The sequence below is a fragment of the Falco biarmicus genome, chromosome 4 (genome assembly GCF_023638135.1).
Source record: "Falco biarmicus isolate bFalBia1 chromosome 4, bFalBia1.pri, whole genome shotgun sequence".
Taxonomy (NCBI): Eukaryota; Metazoa; Chordata; class Aves; order Falconiformes; family Falconidae; genus Falco; species Falco biarmicus.
In genome coordinates, this window is record NC_079291.1 from 73,928,547 (window position 1) to 73,949,207 (window position 20,661).

Genomic DNA, 20,661 nt, shown 5'->3' on the forward strand with positions numbered 1-20,661 from the left:
CCCCGAAGTCTTGCATAACCTCGGCTGCAACAACAAAAGCAGGGCACCATTTACAAACAATGCAAAAGAGGATTTATTGAAACCATTCTGGTTAGACCAAGTCCTGTAGGGCACAATTTGCAATAAGTTAAAGAACTAAACCAAACAGTTTTAGTGTTAAAAAACACACTAATACATAACACAGTGATATATGCCATCATCACCCATCTGAGTTATTGAATCAAGGCACAAAGTCATTCATTAAATACTGCAAAAAAACCCCAAACAATTACACAAGGAAATAAGCTGGAAAAAAGACTTGTTTTGTTAAGAAGGTGCTGGTTTGGCACTGATGCGTTTAATTGAGCTGCCACAGGGAAATCTGCGTTTCCAAAGTGTCTGGAAACATTGATGGACAACTTAAAGCCAGAAAAGCCCCCAAAGCCAAAAATCCAGCTCTCCTGAAGGAACATTCAGTGTGCCTATGGGAAAGGTCAGGTCTGGGTAGGGAGCAGAGCAGGGAGTGCCGAAGAGTGTGGCTGTGGTGAGAATACGAGTCGGGCACTTTGCTCCCTGCCAGGCGAGTTTTGGTGGGATACAATCCACATCCAACCTGCAGGTCACAGCAGCGCGCAAGCCTCGGGCTCCCTCTGCCACGCAGCCAGCTCCACCCCAGCCGGCTAAAGCGCAGCCTGAACCTGGCCCTTGCAACCCGGGTTCTGCAGCGCTGCTGCAGCCCGTCATCCCTGCGGCGCCACAACACTGGCGCGGGGACCTGGGGGGCTGCTGGGCTTCAGGTCTTTATCCTGCTGAGCAAAGAGGCAACCCAGGCTAGGGGATATGACAGGGGAGCCTCCCTGCACCCCTAGCCTCCCTCAGAAAACAGCTTGGGGCAAGAGGGACAAAGGGGCAAACTCACCATTTTGAGTCCAGCGATGACTTTGAAGGAACATCCCTGGCTTCCTGCAGAGCCAGGACACCCCAGGACTGGGCTCCGTCAGCAGCGCAGCTCCGCAGAGGCCAGCAGCACTCATCCTACACTGCTCCCCTGGCTGCCCAGGTACACACCACGGGGCAGAGGGAGTCAGGGCACCCTTCAGGCAACTACCAGGCCAGCTGGGAGCAGGCAGCAAGCGACCAGGCAGACCACTGATGCTGCAGCTTATTTTGCTGCAAGACTGGGAGGGCTGAAGCTGTGGCACGAGCCTCGGTGACACGAGCTGCCTGAGCCAGCAGCTGCCCTGCAGCAGGTTGAAGTTCAGTGGTTGCCACATAATAACCGATGCCTGACCCTACACAACCTGGCTTAAGTTTCTCCTCCTACAGTATTTCTACACACACCCTGATGTGAGACTAGGCAAGGGAGGGATGCACTGGCCAAACCCCCTCCGGCACTGCAAAAACTTGAGGGAGGTTATTTTTAGGGTGTTTTCTGTCTCACCAGCCAGACGGACACCCAGCAGCTATGACACTTGTGTGTCGGTGTGGCTAGTAAGGGGACTGCAGCTTTCAGGACCGAGTAGCCAATTCAACCCTTTTTCCAGGCTTTGCACCTTGTTTCTACAGTCCACACTGGCACCCACCGGGAGCAAGGCAAAGCAAACACACCGCGCTACAGACATTTCCAGGGGAGACACGATGTTCACACAGCAACCTGTCCCATTCCCTTGGGCTACCAGGCTGGACAGAGAGAACAGCACCCCAAGATCCTCAACCAGCACCACCTCAGTTCCAAGGGCAGGGAGGCAGCACAGAGCTCTCTGTGGAACTGTGCTGCAAAGAGAACCTGTGCTGTTTCCCCACGCGGCTCATGCCATCTTTACAGCCTGCCCACGTCCTGGCAGAGCGGACAGTGCTTGGAGAAGGCTCTTCAGCAGCTGCAAGGGTGAATGAGTATTTGCAGGGCAGCTGGCATTGCCACTCGGGTACAGGGCTCCCTGGAGTAGCAAGCCAAGCTCCCAGGAAAGGTTAAAGTGCAATTCTACTCTGAAAAAATGCCCTAGAGCCTCTCTGGCACCTCAAAAGCAGCAGAAGTGGTGTCCGTACCGGCAGGGACCAGCCAGCCTGGGCTCAGGGTGGTTTTCGTATCACCTAACAAACAGCTTGGGGGCAGGGAGGAACACTGCTGCATAAATCAGGTAGGAGACCAGCTCCCTTTCTGTGTCATCAATGCTGCACAGCCTGGCTGGAAAGGAAGCAGCAGAGGAGACAGACACAGGTAGGCTTTTGACTGCAGAGCAGGGCACATGGGGCTGTTCTCAGGAGAAAAGGCCTTTTTCTAAGTAGAGTGATACTTTAACCTGTGCTCTGCTGGCCCAGGCGACACCTAACCGCATCATTGGCCATGGCTGGGTCTATCGCTACACACACCCTGCGGCCACCAAAACAGGGGCCCAAATCCAGGGGAGGGCAATCACAAACCAGCCTGCAGCCAAGCACCTCTCCCACAGCCAGGAGAGCTGACTCAGAAAGCAAATCTAACACCACACATCGAAGCTCCACTTCTCACACAAGCACCCAAGAAATAATCAACTCCGGCTTTCCCAGTAAGCACGTGTTTTCCTCCAGACACAGGCTGAGTCAGCACAGTTCTGTGGGCACAGAAGGACTGAGGGGAAAGCCCTCTTCCCCGAGCTGACGACACTTCAGTGGTGGCCAAGCACTGAAGTTCCATCAGCTCTGAGGACAGATGCACTGGCAGCTGCCCCCACAGCCTGGGCACCCCCAGACACTGGGGCGCTTCCCCACCAGCCATGCTTTGGTTTGCAGATCAAGAAAGGCAGCTTCCCGTGTGAATCCACGACCTGGGTTTGCTAAGAGCATGGCTGCAGAGGAGAGGCAGCTTGGCGCCACGCAGCCCAGGCAGCCTCTCCCCCTCCCCCGGCAAGCTCACACTCGGCTGTGGAATCGCATCCTGTAGAGGCGGTCTCGGATGTACTGGTCAGTGTCCCCAGCCACCTGGCTCAGCCAGATCACCCTGCTCTCAGAGACATCCTCCTTCAGCTTACGCTTCATCAGAGACACTGACCCTGGATCCTCGCTGGGTTGAGGCCCCCTCAACAGCACGTAGCAGGCATGACGGCTCCGCTCAAACAGTGTGGCTGTAACGCAGAGCAGAGGGAAGAGCCCAGCTTAAGGTCTCTGTGTTCAGACTGGCCACCAGACCCAACACCGCGTGCTCACGGAGTCCAGGAGGTACCAGAAGGCCAGCGTCCTCCTGCACCTCCTTGCTGGAGGGCTGGACGGAGAGGACTTACCGTTGAACGCAATTATTTGGTCTGTGTTATTGCGGAGCTCCAACAAGATGTTAGTGTAGGAAGGATGGAAAAGATACAGCTTCTGGAGAGGAGCTCTGGATCCCTGCAATCAACAGGACACTATCAGGACACGGACCCACACGTTATCCCAGAAACTAGTACACCAGCACCAGGTTCAGCTATTACTCATGCCCAACAGAATATATCTGGTCAGATACTTGTCCACGTCTGCACAACTCATCCTGCCTGATGCCACTAGGACTGGTATTGGGATTTTGCTTACTGCTAGGTGCTCTCCTCCCCACTCCAAGCTTCCTGCAAACAGCAGGCCTGCCCGCTAAAGGCAGGAGACAGATTTTTGCCTTAGGGCTGGTAGAGTTAGCGAGGAAAGCACAGGAAGCTCAGCTGGTGCTCGGGCATCCTCCAAGACACAACCTGTCACTAACACTGCCAGCCACTGCCCCAGAGGGCTCTGTTACGCAGCCGAGCTGTGCACCGAAGCTGCCAGAGACCGCCTGGGCGCAGAGTATTCACGTGGCTGAGGGAGATCTCTGCATGCAGTACCGCTGCAGGAGGCTCCCGGTCAAACAGCAGCAACTTCACAGGTACCGAGCCAGCAGTGTCTCACCTCACCTACAGCACCACACCAAGGCACAGCACTGAGCAACCCAGTGACTTTGCTCATAGCACCGCTACATCCCTTTTCTCTATGTAGCCAGGCTCAGGATGACAAAAGCTGCTGATGCCACTACCAGCTGCTAGCAGGAACCCTACTATGGACGTTGTGAAGACCCAGAGGTCTGCCTGCTCCTAGAAGACCAGACTGTTCATAGACCCCACACCCAGCGCAGGAGGCTGCAGTGTTAGCGGCACAGACAGATGCAAATGCGCACACTGGGAGAAGGGGGTAGGTCCACCCAATTCTGGCCCAAAGTCAGGAGAACAGCAACCATTCGGCAGCACTACTCACCGTTTCGTTTCCTGGTGCCTGGTATTCACCCCAGATGAGGAAGGCGGACCGGTGATCAGCAGTAGAAAGTGTGGCTGGCCCTGGGCTCTCTGCTCTCGAGTTCAACTTCAGGTCCCACTGGACTCCTCCAGATCCACTCTCAACGATCATAACCTGGCAGGGAAGAAAGAAAAGGAACTCATACCAAAGAGATCTAACAAGCCATGAGAGAGAAGTCAAGTCAGCTGTCTCTACCCTACACTGTCTACGGGAACAAGTATCTGACACTTGCAAAGATGAGGAAATACTTGAAGCTGAGCATCACAGAGCTGTGAGACCTGGGGTAGGCCACATTAAAGTCACAAATTTTGCAGCTATTTCAAGAGGTTCAGAGCTCTGTCATTGAAGCCTCTTGCTGAGATGCGAATTAACATGCCTCAGCTGGCTTCAATAACCTGTTGAAAGAGATCGTTGCCCAGACTAAAGCTTCCAAAAATCAGCCAGAGGGAACATATCCCACCAGCTGTCCTCAACTCAACGCCTGCTTGAGCTGTGATATGCAGAAAAAAGGGGAGTTAAAAGGAAGAGATCTCAAACCTTCTTCCTGTTGGGTCCAATTTCACTCTCAAGGACAATACCAAGAACATCGGGTTTGTAGTAACCAAGCAGCGGCTCACTAAGGGAGAGAAAAAGAAGGGACAGATCATAGCACACCCTGATGGCTTGGGCATACCTTGTTCCTTCAGAGCAGCCTCTAACCTCCCACAGCTCCCCTGGTAAGAGACTCAACTGCTGCAGCATTACGTTAGCCTGGTGCTACTCCAGCTCTGAGCCCAGCCCTAAGACAGCCATATCACAGCAGGCACAGCATGAAGAATCAAAGCTTTGGGCTCCTCCCTTCTGAAGCAGCACCTGACCTTTGCTAGCAGAGGACAGACAACACACTAAGCATGATCCAGATATATCACAGAGCAGGTTCCTGTATTTCAAATGAAGAAAAAAACAAATAGCACCTGCCAGGACACTGCTGTTGCTGGGAACCTGGAAATACCACATCCAACCCACACTGGTAACACTACCTCACAACGCGGGACACATTGAGGCTCCATAAAGTCTGAAGATTTTGTGCACCGATCAGTGTAGCCATCTCTGAGTTTATAACCAAGATGTTCTCCCGTGATCGCCCAGGAATTTTTGCCAGGTAACGGATGTCTCCAAAGCTGAACAAGGACAGAGAAATGATTACGCTTTCTAGCCTGTGGATGGTTTTGTTGTGTGGGTTTGGTTTTTCCCCTGCACAGTAAAGGCAAATTGGAAACCCCAGCCTGCTTTCCTTCTTTTGTGTGAAATCCTGACCAGGCCATCACCACCAGCCCTCTCCCCCAGCTTCGGATGTGCTCCTACTCCAACAGCCACATAGCCAGGAAAGAATAAAGCTGAACCAGGCCATCCTGTCAGGAGGAGCAGTACCCTCCACCCCACCAGCAACCAAGACATAATCTCACACCTGAGAAGGGATAAGCGGTGCGTGGTGCGGTCAATGTTCTTCTCCCACTGAGGATCTTGCTCAAGGCTGGGAAGCTTAATTTCCACCCCAGTTGCCGCACTGTATAGATCTTTCAGGGAATATGCATAGAGAGCGTTTTCTGTGCAAAAAAAGCAAGAATGAGGGAAAAAAGTTATCCTGCCCTTGCTCTGAACTCTACAATTTTCCAGATCTGGCACATCAAATATATTTTTAGGGCTTGCATCATAGAGTTGTAGTGGTATTTTGAGACTCAAGCCTGCTTTTGAATGCTTTTAATATCTTATCTGTTCATAATCCCACTGTTCCACAGTAATCATTTGCTATAAATGACTATTTAAACCTTACATTCTCAACACTTTTCAAATAAAATTACTACCGTCTGTGACAAACCTTAGTTTAAGCAGAAGCCCCCCCCTTCTCTTGCCCTTGAACAGTTCTTTTGCTAGGTGAAAGTATGACACAGCTCGTACAAATGCAAAACACTCTTTCAGACAACTCTTTAGTAATCCTGATTGCAGTTACAATCCCTCTTTCAGACTGAATTCACTAACAGAACTGTACCTGTATAGAAAAGGAAGTAGGAGGAGTCGTCCAGGTTCAGCCTGATATAGCGAGCGTTCCCATCCACATTCAGGCTTCCAGTGGATCCGATCTGTTTGCCATTTTTTCCTGAATGGATGAAGGTCTTAATCTACACAGGGAAGGGATTACAAAAAAAAAAAAAAAAGGTTAAAGCTGCATCGCACTGTTACCGCTTCAACTTGAGTGTTTTCCAAAGCTTCTGAGCAGCTGGCACTGAACAGCAGCTGCACGGGAGCAGCATAGGCTCGGATGAGAAATCTCTCCCTGGTTTTGGAGGTGTGGGCACGAGTTAGATGATCCCTCTGCTGTGAACACTTTTGCAAGTTTGAACACCACTTCCAGCACAGTCACTGGTCCCGAGATTTTACTACCTGTGCCAACCACCTCCCTGCAGGACAGCAAAGACCAATTCAAACCTACCGAGCAGTGACAATGATGGAGAGGACTTCAAGGCAGAAACAAAGCAGCAAAATGATACAGGGGGAAACCTGACTTCACACGGTAGCTCTGCTAAATATTTGAAGTGCCTTAATCTACCCCTCCTAAGGCTGACATGAGTCCAAGGGGATAAAAGTGCTGACAGGTTTCTTTATACTCTTTCTGCAGGGTAACAGAATCCATAAAAAAATTTCACCCAAGGAATAAAGGCTAAAATCAGGATCAGATTCAAACATCTGGGCAACAGTCATGGTCTGGGGAGAGCAATGCACACTAGGGAAGAGAGAAGCATCAGACTGAGAGGAACAGCCTCCATCAGAGATTCCAAGTAAGGCAGGAACCCTTCCCTCTTCCTTGAGGCGTAGGGGCTGGGGAAGAGAACGAAATCTGCTGCTCTCAAAGTCAATCTGGAGAGTCTAGCAGGTGAATAAGGGATAGAGTTTGCGGGGGAGAATGAAGAACACGGCTGGAGAGCAACGCATCCACCAGCTGTTCCCAGCCTCCTGCACTGGGAGGAGACACATACTAGCTCTTGTAGATCAGCTTCACCTTCACTTGCAAGCGCTGGTTCAGCAGCTGCCCCGGGACAGCAACAGCCAAAGGTATTTACAGCGAGAGAGAATACACACCACCTTACTCACTGCCTTGCTCAATACCTCTGTGCGCTGCTACCAGTGATGTATCCTGAAAAATGTCATACTTCCCTGGACGTATTTGTTCTGAAGCTTGCAGCAGGTAGATTCTCAGAAGGTGCCACCTAAACCCTCTGCACAAAGACCCCTCCCCAGACTGCTCAAAGCTCTGCCATTTCAGGAGACAGCAGCATAATGTAACGTTCAACTTCAGCCCTTGTTAGCAACAAAGCTAATTTACTTAAGTTCTGAATCCCCCTTCTGACAAGACTGCCTTTTTCTAAGCTGCAAAGCTCCGCTGAAGTTTCCTACATTTTGCATCATTTCTCAAAACAGAACGTACTTTTACTTAAGTTGACAGAGCGCTTGCCAAGTCCAGAGGGGGGAAGGGTTTTCATACCAAGATAGCTAGAGAGGTTAAATGGAAAACAAATCAAAAGGCAGTCTTGCAGAACAGAGACTGCACTCAAACGTTTTTGGCCACCTAATATTATTAAAAAAAAAAAAGTCTTGAGATAACTGGGATAGCAAAAGCAAGGAGGAAAGAAAACAGAAGAGAAACGTAGGAGTCAGAGGGGATAGAATTTCTGATGACTCTGGCACCAACAATGCCTCGGGCAGCAAAACCCTATTTGCTTATGGAGGGCTCTGGTATGAGGACATGGAGCTCCCACTCCTCCCATCAGACCTGCAGGAAACGGTAACTTTTGAATGCTTTAAACAGGAGACATTGCACGTGCAGATGATTCTAGACCACTCAATCATGGATGCAGACGTTTTAGTACAAAACCACTTTTAGCTACATGACATTCCCCCTCTAATAAATGGGAAAAGCAATACTGGAATGGAGATAACGCAACTAGCAGCTATTTCACTAAATGAACCCAAGTCAGAATTAAGCAGCGCAGTGACACTAGGAAGAAAGCTGTGCAAACCAGACCACAGGCAGAGATATGAAAGGTATCAGAAAAGGGCAGTGGTGGTACGAAAGCACTGGCTGTCAGCTGTGCTTTGATCTAAAAGCCAAACCTGTCAGGGTTTGCTCACTTTCACTTCTCTAAGCAGAGTCCCAGAAAACTGCAAGCTCATCTCGCCTAGGCTCACTCCACACACAGCCCAGGAACATGCAGTGAGGAGTGCAGACTGAAAAGGAGGAGGGATTCCTGGTCAGTTTTTTCTTTTCTTTTCTTAACCCTAAAACTTGCATTGATTTGGGAGTACATCTCTGCAGGGTGGGAAAGAACCTATTCCAAACCCACAGAAATCAGAAAGGCCTCTGGACACTTCTTCCTAGAGTACAAGATCGAAATAAATAGCATTCCTGCCATGCTCTGTGGTCCGGCCACTGGCTTTATCACAGCATCAGAGTGACATACCTTATCTCCTGTAGCAATAAAGATTATCAGGTCCTGAACTCCGTCACTATCCACATCTGGAATCACTGACACAGGAGTCAGCACAGTATAATTAGCTCCAAAGTCACTGGACTGTCTCCACTGAACTTCCCCTAGAAGACAGTTATTGGGAAACATTCACTAAAAACGCACTTTAGGCTGAAAGGCTTTTAATGCCCCTGCTCCTGGAAGTACTTGGCAGTAGCCAGCCATTTACAGCTCATCAGCTCCACAAACCACTCACATTTATGCTCATCATGGGGTACTTTGTTGCATTTCAAAAGAGTCCCAGTATCCACAATTTCAACTTAATTTGGAAATAATTCTAGCTGCCTGCACAAGTGCACCCAAATATCCTTGGCACAAAGAACGACTTGCTTTTCTTGTGCCTTAGGTTAACAAGCTTCCCAGCATGTTCATGGCACAGAGAATCCTTTTTTGTGATCTAAAACCTTGCTGCCATGTACTTTTTAAGGAAGACTTAAGTAACTAGCTAGGTGTTCAGAGGGAAAATGCTTACCCTCCCCTTTACACAGTATTGCACACAGCAATTATCATTTCAGGAATGCAAAGTAATCATCTGTTCTTTGTCAGGAAGGCAGCTGTACTGCAGACCAAGGAATTACTACCTGACACTGTCTGCGCAGCCTGTATTTCCAGTAGGATTCCTCCAAAGCTTTTACTGAAACATTGACAAAAATACTTGGATTTGTTACTATGACAACAGATGTGAAGTAGAGAAGTGTCCCTAGGAAATCATGGGAAGGCAAGAATTTTACTCACTGGAGAAAAAAAAGCAGGCAAAGGAAGGAGAGAATTTAATTTTTAAATAACTATATCCTGGCTTCAGCACAATCCAAAGCTACAACAGTAAGACCAGGCTGACAAAATTTGCATTTCAGTGCATAAGGTTCTGTTCTTTGCTGGTTAGACAGTGGATATAGTTTTGGAGAAAGCATCTTTCTTAAAAGAACAGCCTGACTTAACAGAAACAGGTAACAGTGAGACAGATTCAACACAAAGGACTTCAAAAGTTTCATGCTCTAACATAACCTCCAACAAGCACAAACTGTGAAACCAGTCCCACCCTGCTCCATCAACAGAAGACGGGACTATACTGTCCAACATCTGGAGTGCTACGGAGCTTCCCTGGAGCCTGAGGTCACAGCAGAAGGAAGGCAACAGAAGCCAAGATGGAAATTAGACAAATGCCTAAACAGCAAATCTAACCTGGGTGAATGGGCTGGGGTTTTTTTGGGTTCGGAATGAACAATAAAATTAGGACTTAGGTGACAGTTCAGCTCTCACTTCAAGTAGCTGCAGAAGACACAGAGACTTCTCTCCCTGTCAGACATTCTCTAGGCTGGTGTTCTGGTTTATTCAGTGATTTCTCCTACAGAAGCAATTTCATACACCTGATCGTTGTAGGCCCCTTTCTGCCATAACCCTTAGGAGACCAGAACTACTCACAGGGCTCACAATGCAGGCTGCTGGAGGATAAAGGGGAGAGAGAAGGTGTAACGGAACACTTCCTCCCGTCCTCCTCCTCAAGACTCTGCTTCTGGCCCTTGCAGAGATGGAACACGCAGCCACACAGACTTTTGCTCTGACCTGGAACAGCTAATCTTAAGCTCTTGTGTCCCAGTTTGCTCATAAGATAAACACGCAGGAATGTCAGATGCCCCACACAAACAGAAGCATGCAATCCTACACTCTCCTTATTGTTTGCTCAGGCCACTTCTGGCAATGAAGCAAACAAGACTTAACACAACTCAAATCTAGAGAAAAGCACTAACTTTATCAGCATTTAGAGATCGAAACCACATCAGACACTTTCAGATGATAATCTGCCTACCTCTCCTTCAATCTTCCTATAGGCAGAAGCTAGACAGTCTGAGAGCCCCGGAATCTCACCAATCCTCACGATGATGAACCATTAGCAGCTAAAGATTGTTCTGGCTGCTGTTTTTAGCACAATGTGATGTAAGTCAAGACTTTGCCACTTCAAATACATTTAGCCTATTTAAATAGGCAGGTTTTCATCTCTTGCTTTTAATTTGTCCGTGGAATGTTTTTTTTACTGTATTGTTGCTGTGACCTGTGGCTTAGCCTGGTTCCTCCTCTCCATGCTTGTGCTATTTCTTTATGGCTGTCTTTAGTTACATGCCTTTGGCTCAGCAACCACCTTTCTACACTTTGACCTGAAAGCAACTACTTCATTAATAGTCTATAAATAACCTATGCTAAAGCCTACCAATGAGGGAAACGGTGCTAACATATCTCTGTTGGTACAGAAGCTTCCCAGCTCTCTGTGTGTCTACACTTCCATCTACACTGGAAATTAAAAGCTATACTAGATTTTCCTCAGGTTTCTTAAGAGTTATACCTCTTGTTATTTCTCTCTCCCAGGTTTTGGAAAATAGGGCGTGAGAGGTTCAATCCAGACACAGAGGACGGGATCCTAGGCATGTTTCCAAGGAAGAACACGCATTGTTCAGAACCTCTGAAACTGACTCCCAACAAAATGGAAATGTATTTCAGGCTTCGACACTGCGGAAGGTTCAAGGTGCAACAGATGATCACTGCCCTGTTCCCAGAGAAGTACAGGCATTCCTTACACGCACCCTGCGTTAGGCAAGATGATGATGAGGTTCTCCATCTACAGGTTCAGAAATGAAGGTGGCTTTCCAGGGGAACCGGGCAAAATCTACACTACTGAAACAGGCCGGCGAGTACTTATCCTAAGTGCTCTCCTTGATGACTTTAAAATCATAAATCCCTAAAACTCCCACTCCTTTTGCTGCTGCAGGCACTCCTAGCACTCACATGTAAAAGACTGAAAAACGTTGCAGGTATGGGTTTGTGCCCAGCCCCTGAGAGTATAAAGTAACACTCACAGCTCGTGACTCCTTCTCCCGTTTCAAATGCTGTTGAAATATTGGTCTTACAATACAGCGGCTGGCACAAACCACCACAACGGAGTCCAGCCTTTGGAACACAGGCTGAGAGAACAGGCACTTCTCGATGGCCCAGCCAATGGCCCTGGCAAGGTTTTCAAGACAATAAATGCCCTGCACCCATTGTTCCAGCAAGTCGTGTCACGCTGGCAGCCTCAGCCTCCGAGGTCCGAAGGTCCCCAGGTGAGGAAAGCAGCAGCACGGTCCCCTGGATGGCAGCAGTACTCTGTGTGCCACTCACCTGTCTGCAGGTCAACTGCCGTAAGAGACACTGGCTTCCCCACGACCAGACAACCCGGGGCCTTGGCCCCCCCGAGCTGCTTGATGCCACACTCCATCCACTCCACTTCCTCGGCAGCGGGCCTCTCCCAGAGCGTTCTGCCATTCGTGCCAGACACGGCAGTGATGAAGGCACATGGAGAAGGCAGACCTGAAGAGAAGAGATGTCAGAGGGTGCACTAGCTACTACACCTACCTTTGCTGCTCCGCACGACCTGAGCTGGGGCTTACCCAGTTGCCCTCCTCACCCAGTTAACCCAGTTTTCACTCCCAGTCCCATGGCAGCCTTGCTAATTAGAGCTTAAAGAGAAAGAACAGCCCTCACTACAAGGCTTTCTGTTTCTGAATCAGCTACCTTCATCCAGGCAGGATCTGTTGAAGCTGCTGCTGCCATTGTTAGCTTTGAAAGCAAAGATGACATCTTGCACTCTGTCTTCGTTCACATCTTCCATAGCAAGAAACTGGTAGGCCACTAAAGAGATCACAAAAGAGATGACAAGCCAAGCACTGTTGGGGATTGCCTCAACCAACAGCAGAGCTAGCTGGAGCAAAACACAAATTCCTAGAGACCTACTCACTGCCTCCATCTCTGTACAGGGTAACAGCAGGACAAACTGGCTTTTGTGTTAAAAAAAGCTATCTACATGAGTACCAAGGATGGGAAGTCAGTGCCAAAGGATTTTTTCGAATTTGCTGTCCCCCAGAGGATTTGTCTGTTTTTATAGCCAAGCAGCCAGAATTTGAACTATGTTCAACAAAGAACAACTCTGGTCTTGCTGTGGGGTTATTATTCCTGAAATATAAAAAAAAAAACAAACCCAAACCCCATGAAACCCAGCCTCAGATATTCCATCTTTCTCACTCTCAGGTAAAAGCAGCCTTCTTCAGCTCAGAGTAGCAGAACTTGGGATTTCTGCATTAACACACAGAAATCAGTCCCCGTTGGTGAGCAATATCTCTGCATCTACAGCACAACCAGCACACACCCACTGCACATAAGATTACAGAAAAGCTTTCACAGAAGCCAAGGCTGACCCACCAGGGAGCAGTAGCCAGGCTAAAACCCAACTAAAGCAACTACAAATTTGCGCAATTTATAAAAAAGCCAAGAGACAATTATTCTTCTCTGCTTTTCGTTAGCCATGGGGAAAAGTTAGAAAGTCATACTGACAGAGGTAAAACTGCCTAATTGTCTCCAAATCTCAGCTCAAACTTCAAGGGAACATTTTACAGACCAAACTTCAACAAAGATTTATTAGCAGATACCCTTCCCCATTTCTTTTTTCCAAATGAGGCCAGGCTGCTACCTTCTTAGTGCTTCAGAGCGGCATCTAATTTCTCCATTAGATCCTGTAAACACCTCCTGGAAGGCCACTCCAATTATGACGGGCCACTGCTTATCCAGGTCAGGTATTCACAGCTCTCACTCCCAAGGGCAGCATCCCTGCAGGCCTGGCTCTGGATCGCACTTAGGTAGAGATCCACAACTCAAATTTGTGGCACATAAAGGTAAAGGACTGTTGGTAAGTATTTATTCTGCTGCAGCAAGCTCACCTGCATTATCGTAGTTTCGGAACCATGTTCTTTCTGAAACTGGCCTCTCTGGGCAAGGAATGATAAATGAGAAAGCAAACACAATTATCAGACACAGAAATAATGAGATGAAGAAGGCAGCAGTGCGCCACCGGGACAGCCGAGACAGTCGTGATGACTGCTTGCTGACAATTCTTCTCTCCACAGAGTTTTCATGGTTCTCTTGGGCTTTCACATCCTCAGTCTTCAGAGGGTGGATCTCAGCTTCTGAGTCTTTGTTATCCATCACAGCTCATTCATCAGTATTCAGACACCCTTCTCTCCCTTCAACTGCAACAATAGAAAGAGCAGTTAAAAGAGATTTTGGAATATATAAACAACCCAACAAAAACTACCTGATATTCACACTGGAAACATTTAATGGGAGCTGAGCAAATCAGTCGGATACAAAGTGCTGTTGGTACCAGAGGTCTCCCACAGGGAGTGATGGGGAGAGACCATGAGATGCAGGAACAACACTGTTTCTTCTTCAGACCAGGAAGTCAGCTCTGCTAGACCTGGACAAAGATGGGTGCAGCCTCTATGTGGAAATGACTGACTGGTCTGTAGGTCTCCCTCAAGAAAAACACACCAAAAGCTCCTTTTGCTGCAAAGACTTCTTGTCACCTCCCATGTACGTCGTTCTGACTCCCGGCTGGAGAGGTGAAAGGAAACACTCATGACCTTTACATCCCAAAATAAGGCTGTTCCCTGCTGTAATGAGCACCTGAGCTTCCCCAGGAGACAAATGCCAGCATATTCTGTATAGGAACAAACCAACGCTATTCAACACCTTCTCAGATGAGAAACCACTTGGTAAGTTTAGCAACCCAGCCCTGCAGAAGGCAAGAGAGTGATTACTTCCCCCTGCTCCCCCGATGAAAAGGCTTAAGTTGAGACTAAAATCAGGCACATTTTATTTCATCAGAATGGAAGAAGAGTTAACAACAGCTGTTTTATCTTCTCCTGCTATAAAACACAATCCTGAGCTGCAGTAACAGAGGGGTTCTGTGCTAATTTGTTATAAAAGGGGGGGAAAAAAAGAAAAATAAAAAGCCCTGGTCAGTTACAGAGGCTGTAACTCATTACTCACAACAACAATAAAAATCAATGTTATATATAGTTTCTCTGATAGTGCTTCTTTAAAAAATACAGCGGAAGGGAAGAAATAAATAACAACACATTCCAGTAGCCTTGGAAAAAGCTGCATGACAGTGTCATAAAAAGTTATATCAGAGCAAATAAACATGACAACCGAGCCAATTTTCCATGACTGTGCCCCAGCAGTCACGTGCCTGGATTGTCTGTTGGAGCAATGTACTTCCCCAGCAGAAAATAGCTTAAACTCAGCACCGACACACAACGCAGGGAGCTTGGGCTTTCAGCTCCAACAACAATGGGGCTCGTTACCTCTTACGTTTCATGCCCAAGTTCATTTACAGGTTTCAAAGAAACAGAAGGTGAGAGGAGGCCAGGCTCCTTCAGGGAGCTGCAGCTTGACTGGGGGTTTCACCTCCCTGGATTGTCTGTCCCACCACAGGGAAGAGCTGCAGAGGCCTCTTCTCTTCTGGGTACAAATCACAGCAGGGACAGACCTAGAGCAAGGCAGGGGTTGAGCATGTGCGGTGATCGGGACAGCCTGGCACGCTACTGTCAATCCCCAGCTAATCTGAGCACCTGCTGGACTTGTAAGGCTGGAGTTAGGAAGCACATACTCCAGCCGGAGCACTCTGGCATTTATTCTACAACGGCACATCGAGTACAAGATCTTGCTGCAGACAATTTAATTCAAGCTGCACAAGCCCATGTGAATGCAATTAAATCAATAATGCAGAAGTTGTATCTTATTCCAAAGATCTCACTCCAAAGACCTCATCCGCCCCTCACATCAGTCTACCAGCAACAGCAGAGACACCTTCACGAGGCCGGCTGTTGCCAGACTGGCCGCAGGCGCCTGACAAAGGTAGGAAGGCTCCATATGGAAAGGGGAAGAAAAGAGTCTCATGCATTCAGCCTTCCTCCTGATCTGGCCATCACGCTGGTGAGCCGAGCACCGCTCCGTTACTGGAGCTGGGCGAGCACCAGACCTTCAGCAGGTTCAAGGTACAAGGCTCCAGGCACAGGCTGAGCAAATGATTAACTGCGGCAGAGCAACCACCGCTGCAGCGATGGGGGACGATGGCAGGAATGGGTTACGTGACCTCCCTTGCGGTGAGACAGATGGTGCATGTGTCTCTGGCATGCCTGTCTCCAGCAGCAGGGAGAGGTGCATCTTCTCAAACACTGTTGTAGCCAGTGTCTGCGGCATGGGCTACAACAGGGCTCCAGCACAACCCCACCAGCCTCCCCAGCACGGAGCCAGGAGCCCTCCAGGGCACAGCCGAGTGTTTCCAGCACCTATGAGACTTCCTGAGAAGGAAAAAAACAGGCTTCTACTCAAAAAGTCCAAAAGGGACACTAACCCTCTATGGAAGGCGTATTTTTATGACTCACTATAAATCACACCACTGTCATCTAGATTGGGATGAGAACAATTAAAAAAGTGGTAATTATCCTGACAACCCCAGCAATTCCCCTTCTTTTGCAGCAATGACCCTCGGAGTCACCAATTACAAAGAGCCCTCAATGTCTTTGGAGCAATTCTTTCTCTTTTCTTTCAGGGTTTGAATAATGCCCTTTGCACCCCTGCCAGAGCGGAGACAGTGCCAGAACAACGACCACAGAGGTCAACGGCAAACACTCAAACAATGCAGGAAATCCCATCGCCCGCCGTTGCCAAAGTACATGCTGGCAGCATGTGAAATGGTCTGAGCTCCGAACAACAAAGAAGTCTGGTAATCAGTTTAATTGAAGACAAGCAGAAAATGATAGTGTGCATTTCAGATTATTTTACTGTCCTCTAGCAGCCGGCATTTTGTCTCCTGCTGGTGGAGGACACAAAATAATTCACTGGAAAATTTACGCATCCAGGCACCTTGCAAGGAAATACACAGTGACAGGATCCTGTGCTGCTGCATTATTAACACAGGCTGCATGCACTAGATCTCGTAGCTAGCACTGTCTCTCCACTTGAAGATGGGATGCCTCCCCATGAAAAAACATGGGAGAGACTTCATAGAAAAAGAAATAATTAGAAACCACATGCAACAGACCCAAACGGAACCCACACAGCTCAAGGAGCTGCACTACAGCCAGGATCTGCATCTCATACGACTTCAATTGCTGGTGTGTGCACTTCCATCACTCCCCAAGCTTTAAAAGCTACTCACCTTCAGCAACAGGAGGAGCTAGGAGCAGTCCCTGAAGAAAGCCAAGGAGGAACAAATACCCTTTCCTGTCCCACAGTGACAATGCTGTCCTCAGGACAAAACCAGCTTTACTCACCTTCATGGGGGACTGTTTTTCCTCTTCTCCTAAAGCTACACTATAGCACAGATTTACAAATCTGATCTGGATCAAACCAGTGAAACCTGTGCAGCAAGTGGTTAGTGCCAAGCCACAGCTAAATCCAAGAGACAAACTACCATTACCAGCCAGCCAGAACTGCCCGACAAGCACAGAGAACCACATCCAGTCAGACGTATGAAGACTGGTGATAGAAACCATTTAAGTATTGGTGTGATGGAAGGTTTAACTCATTTTCCACCCATAAAATACCAAACCACAGCATTTGTAATCTGACCAGGCACCAGTTCTTCCTGGAAAACTTCCAGCAATATATTGTAACTTGGATTTGATGATCAACACGTTTATATCTCTCACAGATTGAAGAAAACAGATTCTAACTGGCCATTTTAGGAACCCAAATCCAGCATTTGACTATTTTGGTTCTTTTTTTTTGTTTGTTTAAGCACCTTAAAGATTTCCTTCCTGTCAGCCAGAAACTGTTGAAGCCCCAGACTGCCATCAATAATGACAAGACAGCTTCCAAGTCTTGCTCTGAGTAAGAGGCAATGTCCCTTTCACGGCTGCCTTCCACCAGCAGAGTGCTCAGTTTTGATCCCATGTGTGGCATGGCACTGCAGCAAACCCGCCGGGCAGTCACCTGCTGCAACATTAAGACATTATTGGGTCATTTTTTCCCTGTTCTGCAGCCCCACTTAGATCAGGGTCCACCCTTAAGGAAATAAACATACATTTTCCCTGAAATAAGATTTTCCTTTCCAAATACACTCAGGCTGCACAAGCTTACGGTTTTGCTGGGTCATCTGCAGCTCATAACTCTTTCTTGATATAAAGTCACAGCCACAGGCTAGTGGGGAGAATTGCCTCAAGGAGATCATCCCCTTCTGACACCAGGGTACCTCTGCTCCTGCTTGTGCCCCTACGACCTTTGTAAGGACATGATTTGTAACCCAGACCATACCAAAGACAAGGCAGGCAACCAGCTCAGGGAAACACTCGCATTCTGCTTCTACAGCTGTCCTTTCCCCTCCCCTCCCTCTTGCTATTTTGCCTCTGTTAACACATATCCCTTCAAAACATCAGGTTCTTCTTAAATGACACTTAACTCTCTGGTGCAGACACAACAGGTGCCACAGAGCATTCACAGCAAGTGAACTAGAAACTCCTCCAGAGCACAACCAAATGTCACCTTAGAATGTGATACATCTGTCATTTGTAGGAGAAAATTCCTCTTTTCCAGGAATCTTCTTTTACAGTCAGGGGTTCAAGCAGAGAAACTCGATCTGTTTAGTGAAGAGCAAAACACAATTCAGGACTTCTTCCAAGAGAGCAACGGGAAGAGCAAAAATCTTAAGATGAAGGACAGCATTCAAGCTGCAAAGCTGTGTGGAACTGATTATAGGTTAGGCCTGTAATAACAAGTGAGCAGCAAAAACACATGGCATTTATCATCCCAGAAGTTACAAGCTTGGCTGGACCCAAGCCACTCACCCTTACTGACGGACGTCAGAGATGTCCCTGCCTCATCCACAGGGCTCCCCTGCTTGTGTCAGAAGCACAGCAACTCCTCTGCACTGCCAGAGATCTAACACCACAGGGGCTCTGGAAAGATCTCAGTGCATGAAAACCCTTTAGAAGAGGCTGTGGTCATTTCACATACGTCTATCAAAAAGAAAAAAAGTACATTTTTTTAAGTGGAGCACTTGGTCACAAACTCCGTGCTGCCTGCTGGATCCTTCCTGCACAGCCTAGTGAGGTTTACGGCAGCATGAAACAATGGCCTTCCTCCAGCTGCTGTTGTCCTTGGCAGCCACCTCCAAGAGAAAATTCTTTTCTCCCACCCAGAAATGGAATTTTTCTTTTTCTCTCTTACATGCATACATGGAGGAAAGCCCATTCACAGGCCATTCCACCCAATCACCCAACATCCAGCCCTGCAGAGCCTCACAGCTCCCACCGTGCCCAGGCAGCTCCTCGAACAGGGCCCAGCTCTGCCCTGGCACTGAGGAGGGCTGGCTCCAGTCACACCAAGTCATCCCTCCCCTGCAGGGCAGGCTGCCCCTCTGACTCCCAGCAGTTACGTGAGAGGTTTTTGCCTTCCAAAAGAAGAAAAAAAGGGTGGAAGTAAGATAGGAATTTAGCACATTAAATCATTTTTCTTTCTGCAGGAACGGCTCTGATTCATGCCAGCAGACAAGGCTTACGGCCCACTGAAGGAAAGAGAAATGTGAATTTGAATGGTCTCCAGGAAGAGTGCTGAAGGCTGTGAGCTAAGCTCTACAGAGGTGAGGGATTTCTTGTATTTCTATTTGATTGAAACACAGACCCATACTCGCAAGTGCCGTGTAAGCGTCTCCCCAGGACTCCTACGCAGCCTGCCAGCCACACGGGCTAAACCAGCTCAGATCAAACGGAGTGCACAAGCAGCAAGCTACCTCGGCAGAGCCCCAGGCTTTTGCAAAACGGATAAAATTATTTCCCAGGCTTCTTGATTTGGTTTTGTGCAACTTCTCTAGCTGCTTAAAAGGGACAGCAACCCCCCGCGAACACAGGGCCAGGCACCAGGGCTGGGGGAAGGCAGCGGCGAGCGTGGAAGGGGCCAGGGTGTTTCAGGCCCGAGCAGCGCTGCTGCCCAGCCGGGGCCAGGCCGCGGGGCAGCGTGGGGCCAGCCCCGCCGGCTCCACCGGCGCGTTCCTTCTGCCAGCTCCGAGCTGCCGCTCGAGCACCGCCTGGCTCCCGCGGCGGAGCGGCCGGTGCCCGGGCAGCGGGAGCCGGGTCCCTTCCCCGAGAGCCACCCCCGCAGTACCGGAGCCCGCGGAAGGAGCGGCCCGCAGCCGGGCCCAGGTCCTGGCGCCGCACCGGCGGGGCAGGCCAGCAGCTCGCCCCGTTCCCCGGCTGCAGCCCAGCCTCCCCCCGCCACCACGGGGCGCCGGTTGCGGCGGGGCCCGGCCGGCCCGACCCCACCCCCGGCCCGCTCCGCACTCACCGCCGCCACTTCCGCCTCCATCCCCCGCCGCCCACCTGCCGGAAGTGACGCATCACGCAGGTAATCGCTTCCGCCCCGCCGCCGCGCCTGCGCAGTGGGGCGGGCGGGTGAGCAGGGGCGGGCGGCGCGTCCCGGTAGCGGCGGTGCGGGCGGGGAACCCGCAAGAACAAGGCCGGCCAGCACTGGGAGCCACAAACACAGATCTTTAATGCGATCAGACCGCGAGAGAACAGCACAGTCACGTACAGGCATCCCGAGAGCGCGCCCGCCGCCCCCCGGGCCCGCCCCGCCGCCCCCGGGCCCCGCTCTCCCCGCACCCGACACGGAGGTTACAAAAACAATACGTGAAACCGCGGAATTAGTTGTAAAAACGGACAGGGAAGGGGGGTCGCATGCACTAAGGACTAACACCGAGGGACCGCCGGGACGGCCGCAGGGAAACCCACACCGTTAAGCAGCGTTACCGGAGCCTGGAAGGGAAAAAACACCCGGCGGACCCCCCCTCACCGGGCACAGGGCCCCCCCCAGCATCTACAGCCTCTGTCCTGCTCCGCCGCCTGGCAGCGTCAGGAGGGAAGCTGTCTCCATGGGGATCACCGGCCTGGCTGAGCCCACGGGCAGCCGCCAGGCTCGGGCCTGCCAGCACCCAGCTGGGTGGGCGGCAAGTGCTTTACTCACACAATTCTCACAAAATACCGATCCT

At 49.6% G+C, this 20,661-nt stretch overlaps 1 protein-coding gene across 3 annotated transcripts; it reads right to left on the minus strand.

Moving 5' to 3' along the window:
* Nucleotides 1-49: 49 nt before the first annotated feature.
* Nucleotides 50-20,032, minus strand: FAM234A (family with sequence similarity 234 member A). Of its 3 annotated transcripts, XM_056335887.1 has the most exons (14): nt 19,959-20,013; nt 18,464-18,634; nt 18,162-18,255; nt 13,550-13,858; nt 12,351-12,467; nt 11,958-12,146; nt 8,742-8,872; nt 6,275-6,404; nt 5,693-5,831; nt 5,265-5,405; nt 4,783-4,861; nt 4,207-4,359; nt 3,237-3,339; nt 50-3,080 (listed from the first exon to the last, which is right to left on the minus strand). In XM_056335887.1, exons 4-14 carry the CDS (start codon nt 13,812-13,814, stop codon nt 2,869-2,871), a joined length of 1,659 nt encoding a protein of 552 aa, XP_056191862.1. In that variant the 5' UTR covers nt 13,815-13,858; nt 18,162-18,255; nt 18,464-18,634; nt 19,959-20,013; the 3' UTR covers nt 50-2,868. The 3 variants fall into 3 exon arrangements, with proteins under 3 accessions (XP_056191862.1, XP_056191863.1, XP_056191861.1); XM_056335888.1 differs by lacking the exons at nt 18,162-18,255; nt 18,464-18,634 and having other exon boundaries at nt 19,959-20,032; XM_056335886.1 differs by lacking the exons at nt 18,162-18,255; nt 19,959-20,013 and having other exon boundaries at nt 18,464-19,901.
* Nucleotides 20,033-20,661: the final 629 nt, after the last annotated feature.

Bases quoted from the DNA above. Each gene is read 5' to 3' on its own strand.
- FAM234A (XM_056335888.1), bottom strand. From the start codon at position 13,814: ATGGATAACAAAGACTCAGAAGCTGAGATCCACCCTCTGAAGACTGAG. The intron at 12,468-13,549 runs GTGAGCTTGCTG...TGATCTCTTTAG, and splicing joins CCGAAACTACGATAATGCAG to TGGCCTACCAGTTTCTTGCT. The intron at 5,832-6,274 runs GTACAGTTCTGT...TTTTTTGCACAG, and splicing joins CTACTTCCTTTTCTATACAG to AAAACGCTCTCTATGCATAT.